We start from the raw sequence: 19,868 nt of genomic DNA on the forward strand, positions 1-19,868 counted from the left end.
ACTTTTGCATTGGGCATTGGAGTTCAATTGTTTTTTCTCAGCAGAGTTTGGAAGGAAAGCTGTGGCCAGCTCATAACTGACTTGCTGCAATTGATTCATATCCCTTGTCCTTCAAGGGAAAGGATGGGAAGCGTAGCTATTGAAAAATATTATTGGAGCAGTACATTCAAAGGTCAGGTCAGATCTGGCATTTGGGTGATCTTTTATTTCTCCAAGCCTGTAATGACAGGCTGATTTTCCCCGAACCTTATCTTAAATCTTAGCCCTTCACTGTAAATGAATTGTTGCTGGATATTAGGCTTGAGGAGTACTGGGGGACTGACCATTCCATCAAAGGCGGCAGCAAGGTGTGTCTGGAGAATCAGTAAGCAAAAACAAACCAGTATGGTAAAAGCGTTCTTTGATAAGATTGAAAATATTAAGATTAAAATGTGAGATGTGTGGGGAGATTAAATGTACAAATGCAGGAGTAGAAATGTCGTGATTTACGAACACTTGTAGGCAGTGTGTGTGTGCATGTGTATTTAAACATGCACCCACTCACATGTTTATATAAAAATACATAAATAGAATATAAAGGAAACAGACATTCAGAAGTTTAGAAGATGGCTGAACTATGGTTGCCTATTGGGAAACTGTGGTGAAATCATGCAGTGAGGCAATGTCTTTTGACTTATGACTTTCTTCTCTTCCCCAGCTCCACAGTGCTGTGTTGCCAGAGGTCCCACCCAGTGTTTCAAAGCTTCTGAAAAATGTGTTTCTTGGGAATATGTTTAAGATTGCGAAGTTTCTTGCACTGGTGCTGTCTGCATCTCTGCTGTTCTCTGCATGCAGCGGTAACCTGAGGAGAGAATTAGTTTCATTTGACTCTATTTGGATGAACAGAGACCTATCTGGGTGTGATATATTGGGTTATAGTAGTTGCAATAGTAGACTTCATGGTAGGGCTACCTGAATGTGCTGTATTGGATTATGATAGCTGAGATATTAGACTTCTCTTTGGTGTTTAACTCTATGCAATAAATAAACATTTGTGTGCTAAGTCACATACTTGTTTGTTTTCACTGTATTTATAGGTAAGCTTTAGTTGATGCAAAGTGAACAGAAGAATGCAGTTTGTATCCCACAGTAACGCCCAGGTAGATAGTTCTGCCCATGCTGGGTTTCAGCCTTTGGGGAAATCAGGGTCACTTCTACTGGTGCCTTTCTCAGACTGCCATATAGTAGATGTGGCAGATACCTAACTTGTGTCAGTGCCTTTTCAATTGCATTTATTTTGCAAGCAGCTTGAACTGTCTCATTACTGCCAGGCAGTATGAGGGCTGAGCCACACTCTCAAATCATGAAAATACCAATCAGTAAGGGATACTTTAAGTGATCACTCATCAAATTTAAGGCTCTGTCCCACAGATCATGGTAATGACAAGCCGTGTAATAATTGTTGATGGTACACATAGGATTTCTTACTTCTTTTGAAATTCTTCACTACAAAATGCCTTTAGCAATGACTGTGAAAATCACAAGGTTCACATGTTGCTGCTTTCTGTTTGCATATCAGGCAGCCTGAAGGTTTGTGCCTCCATGGAAGTGTGTGTGTGTGTGTGTGTGGTGGTGCCTAGATGTAATGAAAAAGAAGCTTCTTCATTCCTCCCACTTTAAAACTAATATTTTCCTTGAGATTTAAATATAGCATAAGATGACATAGGAAGAAAGATCTTTTCTCTGAAAAAGTTGTTTCATCCAACCCTTTATCTTGATGATAGACATTGATACAGTTCTGTGCCAGCTGCATTTTGCTTCATATCATTCACATAAAAACATCTTGTCCCAGTTTCTCACTTTAAGCATCTTGAATTTGTAACTGAAGGGAAAGCTTTTTTCCCCAGACTAGATCAGTAACTTCTGGGCTGATCTAACCCTGGGTACTGTATTACTAGAGAGGAGTGGATAAAAGTTACTACTGATGGTGCCTTGACCCTTATCTTCTGTATAGTTAATTCTTGTTTGGTGCATCTTGTGAAGAGCAAAGATATTCCAAAGAGACCCTGACCTTTCAGTACATACAGTTCATACTTCAGATGAAAAACATGTTTGCTTGAACTTTTGAGTGTCACAGATTGTGAAAAGAAGGGAGCCCTTCACAGGAAGGAATAAACCTTTTTGTAGTTCACTGATTACAGCCTGCTGCACGGTATTCTTCATGGAGTGAGAGTTTCTTCTTTACTCTGTGTTGTTTATTTGTATAGAGGTAGCAGCTATGGGATTGAAATTCCATACAGTATGTGTATGTATGCAAATAGAGATGCTTTGTAACACAGAAAGCAAGAAATGACAGGTGGATGCAGCTAACACTCATGAAGGGCAGAAGTAGTAGTGGCAGGGCTATAAGAGGTCACAACAGACTGGTGCTTTACATGAAAAAGATGGGGTTTAGGAAGAGAGATCAGAGAGCTCCTTGCAAGCACTACTCAGTATTCTCACATGAACTCTTAACGTTCATGCAGCAGGGAATAATGTCCAAAGCAGTGTTTGAGTTGTTTATTGTTGTTCTGCTCCACATTCTGACACTTAGTACCAGTTGCCTCTGACTCTTTCTGGTTTTACTGTCATGAATTTTAGACATTTCAGAGTGTAGACAAGCAAAAGACAAAAGGCCATTCTCTCTTTTGTTCCTGGTGCTCTTTCACAGTTCACTTCCTCTGCGAATAGTTCAAAAGAGACACTGTGCAACAGAAGACTCAGTGCAAGACAACAAAGCCGACTGGGTTTTGTCCACTAGTTTCCTAAATGTCTCTGGGCATATAACTTAACTTCTCAGTTGTAAAATGTGAGCCTTTACCAGTGGATGAGGATTGATTAGATGACTGAAAAAATCATCTAGATAGGGCATCAAAAGATCCTGCTTTTTAAGTGTGACTTTAGAGTCACGTTTCCTATCCAGGTATTGAATTTGATAGACAATTCCTTGTGTGAAGAGCTTTAAGCCTTGTGAGTAAAAAGCACTGTATAAACATCAACTGCTGTTATTGATAATTTCAGATGTTCACATTTTGCTCCCTTTTTGTGGGCAGTAGTATGCACTTTTAAGTTTCTGGAAGATTTAGGGTAACACGATCAGTGCTAAATTCATGTGATCACTTGCTGTGCAACATTTTGGAGAAAGTACAGGCTCTTTTAAAGTTGTATCCTTTTCCTCTCCATGCAGCGTCCCATCATCTCGATCTGTTGGGGTCACAGGGATTCGCGCCTGCTGATGGCTTCCGGACCTGCATTATACGTTGTCAGAGTCGAGCACAGGGTCTCCAGTCTGCAACTGCTGTGCCAGCAGACCATCGCTAGCTGTCTGCGGGATGACAAGGATATCAGCAAACTGACCCTGCCCCCTCGGCTCTGCTCGTACCTCACCACAGCCTTTATACCAACAATCAAGGTAAAAGGAAAGAAACCGGGGGGGGGGCGGGGGGCAGAGGAAAGGGTTGCTTGACTTGTCCCCCATGGTGCTCCTAAGTGACAATGGATAAATCATAAGATATTATAATTATCATACTTATAATTTTAAAAGCTTGATTAAGGGTCATTCCTGTCCTCTTCAAGAGCCCACTGATCCATTTGGTGCCTATTAAAATCTGAAAAGAAGGCTCACGTGTGCTGATCTGCATTAGTCTATGGGGGTGGCCATTTCAAGGACATCCCAAGGGTAAAATATGCTGGTGACTCACAAAGACTTCTGAAGAAGCTCATGCTGATGGTAATACTGTGTCACGGTTATAGGAGAGATTCACAGTGGTAAAACTGTTGCCTCCCTACTTGTTACATGAGTCTTTGTATCACCAGGAAAGTTGTACTTAAGATCTGTGGCTACCCAAATATTTCTACTGACAGTGAGTTTTGCTGACCTTACTGCTCCAACAGTGCTATGGAAAAATAAACCAGATATTATGCCTTTTCCTGTAGCACTAGCAGAGCCATCTGCTCAGCCCCTTTGTTTCATGGCGTTGTCCTCAGTCACATCTCAGGATTCCCAAACTCTTTATCACAGCCTATAAACCAGAGCATTAGCTGGTAAATGCCCTAGATGCAAACATGTATTTTTGTGTTACATATTTTTTGTGTATGTTACAGCATTCTCTTGAGCCGGTTTCAGGTCCTTGTTAAAACAATGCAGAGCTAGAACAAATAATTTGAAATCAATTATTTTCAGTGGAGTTGGCCCAGCTTAAAGGAGAACAAATTATGCCTATAAAATAATGATTCAGCGCAGTTCCATTTGGGTACTGCTGATCAGGGCAATTTGTGTGACTGTGAAACATTTCATTTGCCAGAGAAAAATAAATGCCTTGCTGTAACCATAACTCCTTAATCTCCAAAGATGCAGGGCATTTAACAGACCAGTGGTTCTCAGTTCTTTCTAGCATGCCTGCTTCTCCCCAGGATGCTTTCCATGTTGTCCCAGAGCCAGCTCTGCAGCTCTCTAGAGCATCAGTGATGGTTGCTTGGCTGTTAGGGGTGGGGTGGAGTGGGCTGAACGCAGCAGTTGGCTGTAGCAAGTCTGGGAGCCGTGAAGGGGATCAGAGGGGCAGAGGAAATACAGGGGCACACCGTTGCCGACAACCCTTCTGTCGCCTCCTCAGGGGGATGCCGGGGTGGGGAGCGGCCACGGGGCTGCGTAGCTGAGAGGCTGAAGCAGGGTTCCCAGAAGCCATGTGCCGCTGCTCATTCATGGGTGTTTCTGGAGCCTCTTCAACGCTGCTTTATACTTCACTCCGGCTCTCCCCCAGCCACATGCTCCCACCTCCATTGTCAGCCGTGCTTGCAGTGCCTGGCAAGGCACCCTCTTCCCTGCATACATTCCTCTTCCCCCTCCAGCTTGAGGACTGCATTAGAGATCACTCCTCAGCCCATATCCATCTCTCCAGGTTAAGGAGGCTCCTTTTTTCCTCCTACTTTTTTTTCTTGTACTTTCATTTTGAAAGAAACTGTGTTGACTTATACACATTAGTAGCATTTGTGTCATACAGGCTATATCGTCCTAGACAAAAGCAGTCCAACTGCTCTAGGACTGAGCTTTTCATGGATTAATACAGCGTGCCGGCAAGCAGGGCAAAGTAACCCACCCTGAGCTTTGTGCTCGTGTATCTTCACGCTGCATGCAAATAGGCCCTCAGCAAAGATGGGTCATGTGCTTGGAAGTGATAGAAGAAGTACAAGCTTCTTCCAGATCTCACAGCACTGTAGCACAGTGGGATAGTATGTACCAGTACTAACCAGGAGTGGGAACCTGAGCCCAAGTTCACTTGGAGGGCCAGCAGGAGACCAGATACTCTTGAGACTTATACTTGACCACATTACCCAAGTTAAAAGAGAAGTTTGTGATAGAGACGGGACTTGAAGACAGGTTTATTGTCTAATTCAGTGTCTAATCACAGGTCCAACCTTCCTTTTTGATGTAACTAGTTTTAGTTTTCTCTGTACAGCTGCTTTTGACCTAACTAAATAATACACAGCCACTCTGTTTTGCATGTGAGTCCTGCATAACTCACACAGTAACCTGTACTGATCTTGACCTGCCAAGTTAGACTTGGGTTCAGATTCAGTTGGTTGTGTTGGGATTAAGTCACAGCAGAAAAAAAACCCAAAACAGTAACCTATAGGAAACTTTCTCTTTCCTTCCTTTAATTAAGCCTCCTATCCCAGACCCAAACAATATGAGAGATTTTGTCAGCTACCCAACAGCTGGTAATGAACGGCTTCACTGCACGATGAAGCGGACAGAAGATGACCCAGAAGTTGGTGGTCCATGTTATACTCTGTACCTGGAATACCTTGGGGGACTGGTGCCTATCCTGAAAGGACGTCGTATCAGCAAGTTACGGCCAGAGTTTGTCATCATGGATCCTAAAACAGATGGAAAAGCAGGTAGAATTTAATTGTTGCTCTCTATAAAAAATGGTTTAGAAATACTTTAGATATTACATCCTCAAGAGTTAAAGAAAATCTATATATGCAACATGGAAGGTGGCATCTGATGTTTTTTTTTCTGATGTGAAAAAAATCTGAAGCATGACCTAGGCTCAAGCCTCTGAATTTTATATCATGCTGTCTTCTGTTTTACAAAAGAGAACTTCCTGTATTTTGAATAGGGGGGCATAGCTTGCTCATTAGCAGAAAATATTCTTTAGTCTCAATTTTGAAGTTGATTGAATGCTATTCACCCCTCTGAATCATGTTCACTTGAGTTCAAAGCAGTGGAAATTTGGAGTTTATACTAGGCAGGATGAAGAACGGTTAATTTTCTCTGCATAGTTTTATCTCAACTGCTGCCTGTGGATGGGATTTATGCTTCTGATGACTGATAGTTGTAATTGATATCAGTTTTCTGAAGCAGCACTTACATTTTCTGGGGCCTGTCTTGATAGATGAAATCTATGGAAACAGCTTGATTTCCACTGTGATTGACAGCTGCAACTGCTCGGACTCCAGTGATATCGAACTGAGTGATGACTGGGCAGCAAAGAAGTCTCCCAAAATCAGTCGAGCTAGCAAATCACCCAAACTCCCCAGGTAATCATTTCTTGGTTATTTCTTCTTCTTTTTCCCCAGGTTTTCCCTTTCCCTTTCTCTTTCCCATTCTCTTTCCCATTCTCTTTCCCTTTCTCTTTCCCTTTCTCTTTCTCTTTCCCTTTCCCTTTCCCTTTCCCTTTTCCTTTTCCTTTTCCTTTCTTAACACTGTCTTGACCCCTCATAAAATTAAAAGCAAACTCCTCTGGGCAGAGAAGAGTCTTTTGGAGAAGCAGGGTCCTCTACAGTGTGCAGTTCTGGGGTAATCTCAGAGATTGGTGTTGAGGTGGACTTTGGGGAAGGTTCTGGGGCAAAAGGTAATGGGAAGCAATAGGGCACCACTTCTCCCCAAGCACTCTCAAAGAAAGATTTTATAAACTCTCCAACCACTGCTTCTGCCACATGTAAACTCTTGCCACCATAGGTTATATTTTGTCCTTCAGACAATCTGTGGTTTTACCCGCTCTGTGCTTAGGGTCCCTGGTCTAGTTAAAGCCTTTGTTTCCTCAGGGATATGTTCAAATTTGTAAGTCCATACATAGATGGCATAGATCCTGGCACAGGTGGCATTGCTGCTGTGGTGACCTTGCAAGGGAGCCTCAACAAACAGATCCTTCTACACACTGGGTTGACAAGCTTCTGTAACGATATGTAAAATAAGCTTATTATTTGTCTGGTTGCTTTCCTGCGAGCTCTTTGTTATATTCATTGTGTATATAGACAGAACCCTCCACCTGCACAGAGCCTCACTGATGTCTGTGATGCTTCTCATAGGCACTGACATCTATCTGCCAGCTTCATGTTATGGGATTGAGGTCCTGATGCCTTCTAGCTGCAGCTGACACTTTTCCAAAGACCTTATATTATGAGCTTGTCCTAGTATGAGGCAAAGAAAATGCATCCCTTTATCTGTGAACATAATGTGTGAAATACCGAAGTTTTAGCTTAGTAGTACTTGACAAAAGAACCATCAGTTCCTGAGCCTAAAACTGAAATGGTGCAGGAAAAACAACTGTCCTGTGTCCTCGGTTTTCTAAGACCGAATGTTTGAAATGTAACTCTTGTTCATTATTTTTTTCTACCAGCGAGCTTTTTCAGGTGCTTGATCTCTTATTCATGACCCCCTTTATACAGTGGGAGGTAGCAATAACTTTTAGCTTAGAGTAAGAACACTGTCAAAGTTTGTGGAGCCTTGGTTTGCTGTACTAACATGGAGATCTGCCAGCTGAGGTGTCATGTTTCCATTTGTTGAGGCTTTGCTCAAAGTCTGCATAGCTGAAATAGCTCAGCCCTACACCTTTTTATGGATTAGTGGAGGATATATTGTATCTGGGAGAGCTGCTGTAAGCTTTGTTAAATGAATCAGAAAGCATGTCTGTTACTGCAAGTGCGTCAGCCCTTATATATCTTTAAATTTGACCTGTAACTCTCCATCCTGTAGACTCTACAGTCTTCATTAGTCATTTAGAGGACACCATTCCAGTTGTCTTCATTACATCTTTACGTTCAAAGGCATGAATGTTGTACATTTTTGCATGCTCGTTGATGATTCTAATTATTGCTTTATATGCAGAATCAATATAGAAGCTCGCAAATCTCCAAAGATGTCACGATCTGCACAGGAGATATCAAGATCACCAAGGTTACCAATAAGGAAACCTTCTATTGGTTCACCAAGCCTAACCCGAAGAGAGTTTCCTTTAGAAGATATTACTCAGGTATTGTGAACATTGTTACCAGACCTGAGTCCAAATGCATCTCCTTCCAGATGCAGCAGGTTGTGATATAGATCCAATGATCACCAATAAAAAATTTTCATTTAATTACAGTAACTAGATGGAACAACTAGAGAATTGCATGTTCCAATTCAGTGTTAATGTTCAAAAATGTCAATGGAATATCAGGTGTTGTTTGATAAATCCTGGCACCACTAACTTGTGTCAGTGTGAATTCATGCGAGAGGTTTTATTCTAGGTGATGTTGTTGGCTCTTTGAAAGTGTATGTGAAAATGCTTCATCAGTTTCTTAGAGCTGTCTTAATGCCACCATAGTTCTCTGCTTTGCTAGGGATTGCAGAGATAAGGAACTGTTTGCTTCAGAGGGCCACATGTTCTCTGTTTCATAATTAACATGGAACAGCCTTAATTGGAAGGAAGGCAAGGAATTAGCACTTTGTGCTCTTTGTGGCATTCATGTCCTGTGGATAAATGAAACTTAGCAGGCTGTAGAACTGGCTGGGTTACGTATTTATTACTACCAGCCTGCACTCGTTTTGTTTTGTTTTGTTTCGTTTCAGCTGTTTTCTTCTGTTCTGTCGATTCACTTTTTTCTTTATATTGAAACATTCTAAATCAGTTACACAGCAGTGGTAGATAGGACCAAAAGTCCTTTGAATAGGGCAGGAGACCGGAGGCTTAGATCCTGCTCCTGATGCTGACAGCATAACTCTTGGCCTTTGAGAAAATCTCTTGGTCTTTCAGACCCATAATTCGATCACCATGGAAGCAGTGGTTTGGGAAGCTGTTTTGGAAGCTCCAGGAAAAATATGTTTGCCATTAATGAGTAATTGATTTCTGTCTTATTTATTTTTCTATAAAGTGATTCATAAGCATAGAACCAAAAGGCATGGTGTATTACTTTCTGAAATACAGAATAGCCGTGCTTTTGGTGTGCAGGAGAAGGAAGTATCTGAAAACAGACCTATTCTCACTAAGCAGCCGTCATGTCGTTCAGTTCTTCAACAGCTTTAATCAGCCTCTGTGGCTGCTGTATACATCATTTCTGATGGTGTTCAGATATCAAAAAGAGGCATCTTAATGACTGGGTAAAACAGTTGCTACATAGGCACATTAGGCTGTTTCAATAAAATAAGAGAAGCTGAAATTGTATTATCATTTGCAATAGCTTGATTGCTTTGCAGTTTTTTATTAGAGCTTGATACAGATTTTATTAGGTGAAAATGATCTTGTTTTTGCTTTGCAGCACAACTACCTAGCTCAGGTCACATCTAATATCTGGGGAACCAAATTTAAAATTGTGGGTTTGGCTGCTTTCCTACCAACTAACCTTGGTGCAGGTAAAAGTAAACTCTATTGATTTTTTGCATGTCACACTCTTTCTAACAAACAACAAACTTATGCCATGTGATTCTTTTTAAGTGATCAAAAGGCTTCTTTAACAAAGCACTTATTTTCTGTGGACAGTAGGAATTAGATTTCACAAAATTCACTGTAACTAAAAGAGATGAAAATCTATAAATACAATAACAAGATGATCAATAAAATGTTAAAAGTCTCAGTTGTAATAAAAAGATTAATTAACAGTCAAGCCCAGACCTTTATTTTTACAGTTTATTTGAACAAAACCCAAACAAATGAAGAAAATTTTTGCAAGGCTATAAAAATTATAGGGTTTAAGTTACTGTAATAGAAATATTTTTAAAAGTCAGATTTTTATAGTAATTTAGCTACTAATTATACCAAAGTAACGTTAAAAAAGCTCTTATAGCATCATGCTCAAGATTCTTCAAGTCAGTGCATAGCCTTATCATATGATTCTCTTGCTGGAGCATCAGTAAATTGGTAGCCTTCATTAAAAGTAGCAGTTGTCTAATCTCGTGACCTTCTTCTGTGTACGCCATTTCTCCCTGGATAGTCTTCTTGGAAGGAAGAAGGCTAAGTAAAGAACAGGTTACCACCTAGCAGAACTGTGCTCTGAATTGAAATATTAACACAAGTATAGGAGTTTTACGAGCTCTTTGGAAAACTTAATTATTTCCTGTGTTGCATTATATATCATTAGATCAGGACTACATAACAATGCCCTGGATGCAGAATTGGTTAAATAGGTATCTTTTGTGGCTATATTGACTACTATCAGACAAGAGATGGAGTCCCAGCTACCAGGGAGAGGACTTTCTCTGGCCCAGCCTCCAGGCAAAAGTTGTCCTCCCAGGATGTTGTCACCCTGGGGACAACTGGTGTTACTACTACAGGGCAGTGGCCTTCTATTTAATAAAGTGTTATGGAAACCCTTGGGTTTGTTCCAGCCACTTTTTTTTCAAGTAATTTACAATTTTCTGACATCTGCGTTTGCAGTGATTGTCAAAAGATAGTGTAAGAATGACCCTAGCGGGTCAGACCAGGGGTCATTCTCATTCCGTCATTGTCAGTGATGGATAGGTAGGGAGGATATGAGCATAGAGTAAGTGTATAGTGATAATTCCTTCAAATGTTCTACCAGTCTCCAATGGTTTGGGTCCCAGGGACTTCCTGAGCCAGGAGGGGTTTCTTTGTATGTAGTAACCCTCAACAGATTTCCTTCCTGAGAGCTTTCCAGTTTTCCCCTAAACTCACATAAGTCTGTAGCAACCTGTGGTGAAGAGCTCCAAAAGTAGAATGGAAAAATTATTTTCCTTGTGTAAAAATAGGTGTGAATACAAGATTAAGTAATTCATTATTTCTGCAGATTATTTAACTACAGAGATGCTGCTTCTATTTAAAGAGAAATAGCTGAAAGTAACAATCTCTTTTATCCTCTTTATGCAAAGTGTTGCATAGTGATTTGGCTAAGAATGGCCCATACATGCATTTGTTCATTAATACATTAAATAAAAATAGTCATAGCCCTTCTGTCTGCTTTAAATTGATTCTTTCTTAGCTGTAGATGCTCTTTGTGTAACAGATTTAATTTTTTTATTTCTTGTTATACTTTTTCTCCAGTAATATATAAAACCAGTTTGCTGCATCTGCAGCCCAGGCAGATGACAATATATCTCCCAGAAGTGCGGAAGATTTCAATGGACTACATTAACCTGCCTGTCTTTAATCCAAATGTTTTCAGTGAAGATGAAGATGATTTACCAGGTAAGGAAGAGCTGGAGGTCTACCGTGTTACGAGTTAAGCTAGATGGAGGACAGATCACTTGTGTCACTAGCCCCCTCTGGTAAACACACAAATCAAAATCCCTTAGTCTGATGGGGTCCTATAGAACGGAATTAGAATAAGGCTAATATGTATCACGGACATTGTTTTCTAAAATATGTGGAAAATATAATCTGTATACAGCTGCTAAGTTTCCAGTTCATTGGAAAATTAATCATCTTCTATTTAGTTCACTAAGAATTCTCTGTAGACTGATGCCTTGCATTCTGCATCTTCGTAGGACAGATTTGTAACGTGTTGGAAGCCCAAAAGGGTCATTCTTGTGACCTGATGGCAGCAAAGCACAGCCTGCTGATAGGAGCTTGGGTTGGAGGGCAGGTTCCCATAAAGCTTAGCCACCCTGAGAAGTGATAAATGCCCATTGGGGTTTTTATCAATACCAAGTGTTACAGAGAGGCTAAAATAGTAAAGTAGTCTGTAAACAAAGGCGATCGGGAAGAATTTCTCATTTCATTGAGATGTAAGGTAGAACATTCAAGCAGTGCAGGGAAGGCTTGGATGCAGGTGATGTGAATGTAAAAGGCAGGTAAAAGGACTGGAAGTACTCAGGACCTCCTCCAATCAAAAAAAAAAAAAAAAAGAAAATCATCTTGCCAATAAAATTAACAAATAATAGACAAGAAGATAAATTAATACATTTTCAAAATTTTCACATCAGTGAGGGATTCCTATTGCGAGGTCAAAGGTTTCTGGAACTACAGGAGTGGCCGTCATGCCAATACTCGTTAAGGAGGAAGGAGTGTGAGCACTGCAAAGGAATTAAAGGCTTGTGCTAGAGTCTGTTGAAATAAATGGAAATAATCCCATTATTTCAGACCAAGGTTTTGACTGCTGAAAGCACCAAAGCTTGTGTCTGACCCAAGCATCAGAGTAGTCCTCTGGACTTCTAAGGAAATACTTGTGTGCTTAAAATGAAGCCCATTCTTTCACAATTTGGGGCTTGGCTTGCCTAATTTATGTCTACATGATATTCATCTGTAGGATCTGAAGAAAATAATAGAGACATTGATGATCGTATATATATTATGCATAGGAAGCACTCAACATTTTCTGTTATGAAACGTGGTCCAAGCTGACAGAAAGTAATACAAAAATTAAATAGAAAAAAAAAGTTAATATAAAGTCCTTGCATTCTTTCTTGAAAATTGGATTAGATCTGCAATATCAATTCCTTTTAGAATTAGATTTGCAATATCAATCTCCTTTAAAAGAGCTGAATCGCAGGTTGGTGAACAGTACATAAATGTAGGGAAAATTGTTAGAGAGTTTTGTTACAGCTCTTTGAGAAGGCTAGTAAAAGAATCATACTACCCTGTCTTCCATAACAGCCTTCCTCTTCTTGTCCACTTTTTTCTTTGTAGTTTCTTCTGAAAATTCATTTCTGCCTTAGCAAATGGAGGCTACTTAAATCTTAAAAAAACATTTTTGGGGATATCCTTTTTTAAAGCCTGCATTTAAAGGAAAAAAGTGCCATGTACTAATGGGAAAAAATATTGCAGTGTAAATAATGATTACATGATAGATTAAAAAAAAATAGTAGAAAGCTGCTCTTGGGCAGTGGAGTGTTAATAGTGAGGTACTCCTGGGACAGGTGTTTTTTAAAGTAGTCAGTAAAGATTTGGCAAGGCAAATGGGCAGTGAATTGATTTAACTTGCAAATTATGCAAACAAATCAATTAAAAACCATTGGAGAACTGAAAAAAACATTGGATCTAAGCACTTTGGGATATTAAGCAACACTGAGAAGAATGAGATTTTCTTCGATAAGGCACTCAGTACCAATGACAGCAACATTCTGAGTTTCTCAAGCCAAGCTAACAATTAAACCTCAAGCTTTGGCAGATAAATTACGAACCTGCAGGGTTCAGCATGAAAGCACGGCCTGCCAGCCAGCCACAGAACCACACTGCCTTAGGGTCAGTTAAGTTTAGCTGTCAGTCTTCTAAAGGAACGAACAGAACTACCATAAAAATTTGCCAGCATAGCCACAGACCTGTCTGTATACCTACCATATTCATGACTGGTGCTGATAAAAGCCTAATGCTATCAAAAATGTAATTATAGGGCATAGGTAGATGACTAGAATTTTAATTAGAAATTAATTAGGAACTGGGCAGTGGCTGGAGGAGTCCTGACTAATGGATCTCTTGCCTGATCTGGTCTTGCAAATCAGAGGTCTCCACAGAATCTGGCACGCTTAAATGATTCTGGATATGACTCCAGGATCCTGGATATTACACTAGTCTCTTTTCCTCCTATAAAGCTGCTGATGCAACTCTCTTGTTATTTTCTGTGAGTTTTGTACAGGAAAACTAATAAAGAATCTGCAAGATTCTTGGGGGTTTTAATACAGTATTTATTGTTCCCCCTCATTATTATATTTTGTTCCTTCTTATCTTGACTTCTGCACCTGTATGTACTTGGTTCCAGTGTCCTCGTTTCCCTGCCACGCTCCAGCTTTTTCAGTGGTAGTTCCTGTTGGAATCACTCTCACTGCTTTTTGCAAAAGGAATTGCAAGCAATTGAGCAAGCTCCATGCTTCTGCTTAAAATAATCAGAATTGCTTCTTGCCTTACTGTCACTTGTTCACCACCACCACATGTGGGAAACTTTTCCTATATACATTTGCTTCTTCTCACATTTCTGATTGCAGCCTGTCCAAACATTGATGCTGAAGTTGCCCTGACTACAGTACCCACTTCTTGAATCTTTTTGGCTTCCCATCTATTTCCTCACATATTTTCCATACAAATCTTCTTTCAAGAACTTTTATAAGTTTTGTCTGTATTTCATTCCATCATATTCCTCTCTTCATATTTCATCTTCCTTCTTCTTGCGTTACTGATTACTTTGTCACCCGCGATACTCAAGAGATAATAATACTTCCTTTTTCCCAACTGTTGTCTGTATTCTCCAGCTTTCCTAAGGTCATTGACTCTGGGGACATTATACTAGATACTACACAGTGCCTTCAGTGCACGTCTTTGACTTTCTTTTTATTTTCCTCCACTTCTTTTTTCTTTTCTTGATGACAACAAACATCCTAGTCAAAACTCATAACTGCTGTCAGATCAGGGCAGGCTTGAGGAGCATCGTTTCATCTTCCTCCTGAAGCTGGGTCTAGCATGGCACAGTGATACCTGACTGGCTCTAGAGGGAGTCAGCCTGGGCCAGCAGGGACTTTTTTGTGCCTCACCATCAGGTGGCAGCAGCTCTAGAGGAAGCCAGGAAGCCATGTTAGTGGCCCTAGATCTAGGGACAAAGAAGAGGTGGCAGCAGCCACAGGTCTGTGAGTGGATTTTCCTTTCTGTTATTTGTTGATGTATTTATTATCAAAAAACCTCCCTGAAAACTATTGAGTCCTGATTCAGCAAAAATTTTATTGATTTGAGTAGCAGTGGTTAAAATTGGCTGATAAGCGAATGGTAATTCAGACCCATCAGGTAAACTCCTTGCTCTGTGAAAGTCCATGGCAATCATAGTGTAGACTGAAAGTGAGTTCTGAACTTTACCTCTGAAGCATCACTCCCAAGAAGTTACTTTCAAGTTGACTACCAGCTGTTACAATGGGAATCAGTGGAGACAGGCTAGCTTACTTGTTCAAGCTAAGGTCTCATCCGTTGATTTTAAGATCTGATAGCAGTCCATCCAAATGCAGCAGAGCGCTTAAGCAAGTGCATAAAGATAGCAGGTACTTTAAAAGTCGAGGGGAAAGTGGAATGACAAATTACAAAACACATGCAGTGTTTTTTTCTTCCAACTAGCTTTAAAAAACAATTTCCCCCCAGTTTCCGAGTTTTATGCCAACGTTGCCATGAAGTTTTCCCGTTAAATGTTTTTTAGCAACCTGCAGGTCTTCCCTAGGTGCTGAAGAAAACCCCAAAATACATGCAACACTGCTTCAGGAAAATTCCCTATTTCAGTGCCTGCTACCCAGCCGCTTGCCTAACCGCTGCAGTCAGCAAAGGCTCGCGGCCCCTCGCCCCTCTAGGCCCGGGGCTGGGGCGGCCCCACAGCACAGGCCTCGCCGCCGCCACCGTCGCGTGCGAGGGGCCCCGGGGCAGAGGAGGCCGGGACGGCGGGTGACGCACTGTGTTGTTCGTTGCAGTGCCCGGCGCCCCCGGTGCCCCCGCCAGCAGCCCGCCGTGCACCGTCAACATCCCCATCGCCCCCATCCACAGCTCGGCCCAGGCCATGTCACCCACGCAGAGCATCGGCCTGGTCCAGTCGCTGCTGGCCAATCAGAACGTGCAGCTGGATGTGCTGGCCAATCCGCCGGCGGAAGCGGGGAGTGAGGGGGCGGGGCCTTTCCCGGGCCCGCCAGGCCGCTTTCCTGGGGCGGGGGTGCTGGCCGGGGGGGAGCTGGGCCGCCCCGCCCCCGCGCCCCCAGCCCTGGCCCCGCCGCCCCCCGCACCCCCAGCCATCGCCCTGGCCGACCTGCGGGACCACGGCGACCGCGAGCACGAGCCCCCGGCCAAGGCCAAGGCCCCGCGGCCGGCGCCGCAGCTTCTGGAAGGGGACGCCGTCGTCTTCGGGGCCGCCCAGGAGCTGCAGCTGAACAAGATGAACCCCCCGCCGCCCTACCCCGGCACCATCCCCGCCGCGCCGACCGCTGCCCTGCCGCCCCCGCCCGGCCCCCCGCAGCCGCCCCTCGACCTCTGCCTGAAAAAGGGGGAGTTCTCCCTCTACCCCGCGGGGCACTACCAGACGCCCCTGGGGTACGAGCGGATAACGACGTTCGACAGCAGCGGGAACGTGGAGGAGGTGTGCCGGCCTCGCACCAGGATGCTCTGCGCCCAGAGCACCTACACCCTGCCAGGGCCCGGCAGCTCCGCCACCTTGCGCATCACCGCCGCCGAGAAGAAGATGCAGCAGCCGTGCGCCAGTGCCACCCTAAACCGGCTCACGGTCCCCCGGTACTCCATCCCAACCGGGGACCCGCCGCCCTACCCTGACATCGCCAGCCAGCTGTCCCAGGGCAGAAGCATCGCGCAGAGGCTGGACAGCAGTATCATTCATGCGACTCTGCGGAGGAACAGCCGAGAGGCAGCCCTGAAAATGGCTCAGCTGGTGGAGGGTCAGAGAGCCACCTTGCAACTTCCCCCAAAAGCCAAGAGCAATGTTGTGACGGCGCAGTACCAGCAGAGAGTACCCACCGCCTTGTACACCTGCAGCCAATGCAGCGGCGGCGGCGGTGGCGGCGGTGGCAGCGGCAGCAACGCGAGCGCTGGTGGTGTGGGCAACATCACTAGTGCCAATGCTAGTAGCAGCACTTCCAGTATTGGTGGCATGAGACCTGATCTGAGCACAGGGAGCACCTCCCAGCACAGCTCTGTCATCGCTCACTCTGTCAGTACTTCGCCTCTGGCCTCCCAGTCCTCGTACAGCTTGCTGAGCCCACCTGACAATTCCCGTGACCGAGCAGATTACATCAACTCTGCCTTCACGGAGGATGAGGCCCTTTCTCAGCACTGCCCAGTGGAGAAAACAATGCGTCACGTACCCGTGTCCTTGACAGAGGCTGCCCTTGGTGTAAAACGGCCACCGCCGTACCAGTGGGACCCTATGGTGAGTGAAGAGATATGGGTTCCTCAGGAAAGGACATCTCAGAGCTCAGTGCCCAACCCTCTAAAACCTACTCCTCTCATCATTGGTCAAGCTCAACATCTGGATATGTCTCGAGTGCCGTTTGTTTCCCCCAAGTCACCAACCAGTCCCACTGCCACTTTCCAGACGAGTTACGGGGTCGGAGTACCTTACCCAGGAAGCTACAGTGCCCCTCCCCTTCAGGGAATGCAGCCCCCCTGCTCCCCCAAAGAAGCTCTGGCCCCAACGCAGTTTGCACAGCAGGAGCCCACAGTTGTGCTTCAGCCAGGTTATCCGTCCAACCTCTCCTATTGCCCTTTGCCACCCATGTACCCAGGAAGTAGCGCCTGCTCTAGTTTACAGCTGCCACCGATCGCCTTGCACCCATGGAGCTCCTATAGCGCCTGTCCACCCGTACAGAACCCCCAGGGCACCTTGCCCCCCAAGCCGCTTCTCGTGGTGGAGAAGCCAGTGATGTCTCCCCCACCGGCAGAGCTGCAGGGCCACGTGGGCACAGAAGTAATGGTGGAGACGGCAGACACCTTCCAGGAGGTGCTCTCCTTGACAGAAAGCCCCATCCCTCAAAGGACGGACAAATTTAGCAAGAAGAGCCGGAAGCGCCTGGACAGTCGAGCTGAGGAAGGAAACGTGCAGGCTATCACCGAGGGCAAGGTCAAAAAGGAGGCAAGGACGCTGACCGACTTCAATTCGCTAATATCCAGCCCTCGACTGGGGAGGGAGAAGAAGAAGGTCAAGAGCCAGAAAGACCAGCTAAAGTCCAAGAAGCTAAACAAGACCAATGAGTTTCAGGACAGTTCAGAGAGCGAGCCAGAGCTTTTTATCAGCGGGGATGAACTGATGAACCAGAGCCAGGGCAGCAAAAAGGGTTGGAAAACCAAAAGGAGTTTGAGGACAGCCAGTGAGCTGGATGAATTCAAGTGCCGGAAGGCCAGTGAGAAGGAGGATGGGAGGCTGGGGAGCCAGGGCTTTGTGTACGTGATGGCCAACAAGCAGCCACTGTGGAACGAGGCAACGCAAGTCTACCAGCTGGACTTTGGAGGGCGGGTGACCCAGGAGTCAGCAAAAAACTTCCAGATTGAGCTGGAAGGACGACAGGTAGGAGGGGGTGGCACACGCGGGCCAGGGTGTGGGAAAGCCATGCCAGAAACAAGCTCTGCCTCTCACATGGCCGACTGCCTCGCACTCATGTTAGCTGCTCTGTGAAAAAAGCCTTTGCCGCATGGTTGATAAAAACCAGCAGTCAAAGGTCTAAATTCAGAATGGAGGGTGAAGTTTAGTTGTAAAGTAAACATACAAAATATGCTTGGTCTTACTGCAGTCGGACATGGGAATAAGGGCCTCCTTTAGTCTCACTGGCTCTCACTGCTGAAGGTGGGTGGGTTTTGTAATAAACACAACAGATCTCCCCAACGGTAGCTGCATTTGCCGTCGGTGGTTGTGGATAGCAGCTAGCTGAGTGAACACTGCTCCCTTCTTGCGACGCTCACAAAGGTTAGCCAGTCAGCAGATAGCTAAGGCAGAGACAATGGACAGGCAGTTAGGTTCCCTCCATGGCGAAATTTCCCCTTGTGGGTTACCAGGCCTCTGGGGCTGGTTCTTAATGCTAGAGAAGGGAGGCACTGACCCTCCCCAGAACAAAGTGCTCCTGGGCCGCTTCTGAACCGCCTGTGGGTAGACGAATCTATAGATAGTTCAAAACATCAAAACATTCAATTTTAGGCTCTCTCACCTTGGCCCGAGTGGGATGTTACTACACCAAACACAGGCTATTAAGTGGTACTAATCAGCAGGACACTGGACTGAGACTCAGGAGACACATATTTATTTCCTTGTCCAGCTGTCCCATCTCTGTAAGTCACTTTTGATTTATTAAAGGCATCAAGGCTCTCAACTCCCTCTGATTTAACTTGGGAGTTTGATGTCTTAAATATCCAACATGCATGACCAGTGGTAGTCTCTTGGTTTTGTTTGTCTGTAACAGCAGCTCATTAAAAAGGCAGTGATCAGAGCCATTTATACCCTTTTCTTCTTCAGTTAAATGGCTGTGGCTACATGCCTGTGGGCGGGCAGCTGTGCAAAATGACCCGGCCACAGGTTTTGTTCTTGGGGAAACAAAGCCTGACATGGCTTGCACAGACAGCCTCCATTCTAGCTGAAGGATCTTCACTGTAGAGCAAATACAGTCTGGGCTTCTGGTGAAGTGAATGAAAAAGCAGTAATAATAGGCCAAACTTCAGATATTCCCTGCGGAAGAAGAATGACCAACCTGACTAGCCTTGCTTTACATTTCAAACAGCTCCCACTGCCCCTTTGCTAATTCATTCTCAGTGTAATTATGTGCTAGTGAAGTTTATGCAAAGGAAAACATAACTGCCAAGAACATACAGCTTAACGGCTATGAAGTGCTGGAGTCAGGAGATTGGTTATTCCCCTTCCCTGAAAGCTCTTTTCTTTGAAAACAAAATCTGTTTTCCTGGTGGGCTGATGATAGGATCTCTCCAAGGGAGAGAATGGTATTTTCCTGCAGGAAGCATGATGCTGGTGTAACCAACATCTGCTGAAGTACTTGGTGACAATCTACTTACACCAATGCTGTATACAGTCTAGCATGTTTTAAAGCCTATTTAGTCTATAGAGTCAATTATTGCAGTCAAATACTCTATACAGACCAATAGCACAGTGCTCTTACTCTTCTTTGGCATCATACCCCATTCTGTGAATAGCCCCATTCATATTAGCTCAGGAGGTAAGGTGTTCAT

The 19,868-nt window shown here is 44.0% G+C and overlaps 1 protein-coding gene across 4 annotated transcripts in view; it reads left to right on the forward strand.

Annotated features, from left to right (window-relative positions):
* The window catches only part of TULP4 (TUB like protein 4), a 162,574-nt gene that overhangs the window by 134,901 nt on the left and 7,805 nt on the right, over positions 1 to 19,868 (forward strand). For all 4 annotated transcript variants that reach the window (XM_069787118.1, XM_069787114.1, XM_069787116.1 and 1 more), the window contains 7 exons: positions 3,206 to 3,430; positions 5,682 to 5,916; positions 6,417 to 6,561; positions 8,132 to 8,276; positions 9,541 to 9,634; positions 11,280 to 11,423; positions 15,611 to 18,204. In XM_069787118.1, coding sequence (XP_069643219.1) covers positions 3,206 to 3,430; positions 5,682 to 5,916; positions 6,417 to 6,561; positions 8,132 to 8,276; positions 9,541 to 9,634; positions 11,280 to 11,423; positions 15,611 to 18,204 — 3,582 coding nt within the window. The remainder of the gene's footprint in view (positions 1 to 3,205; positions 3,431 to 5,681; positions 5,917 to 6,416; positions 6,562 to 8,131; positions 8,277 to 9,540; positions 9,635 to 11,279; positions 11,424 to 15,610; positions 18,205 to 19,868) is intronic.

Source organism: Haliaeetus albicilla, chromosome 7, assembly GCF_947461875.1.
Source record: "Haliaeetus albicilla chromosome 7, bHalAlb1.1, whole genome shotgun sequence".
NCBI classification, from domain to species: Eukaryota; Metazoa; Chordata; class Aves; order Accipitriformes; family Accipitridae; genus Haliaeetus; species Haliaeetus albicilla.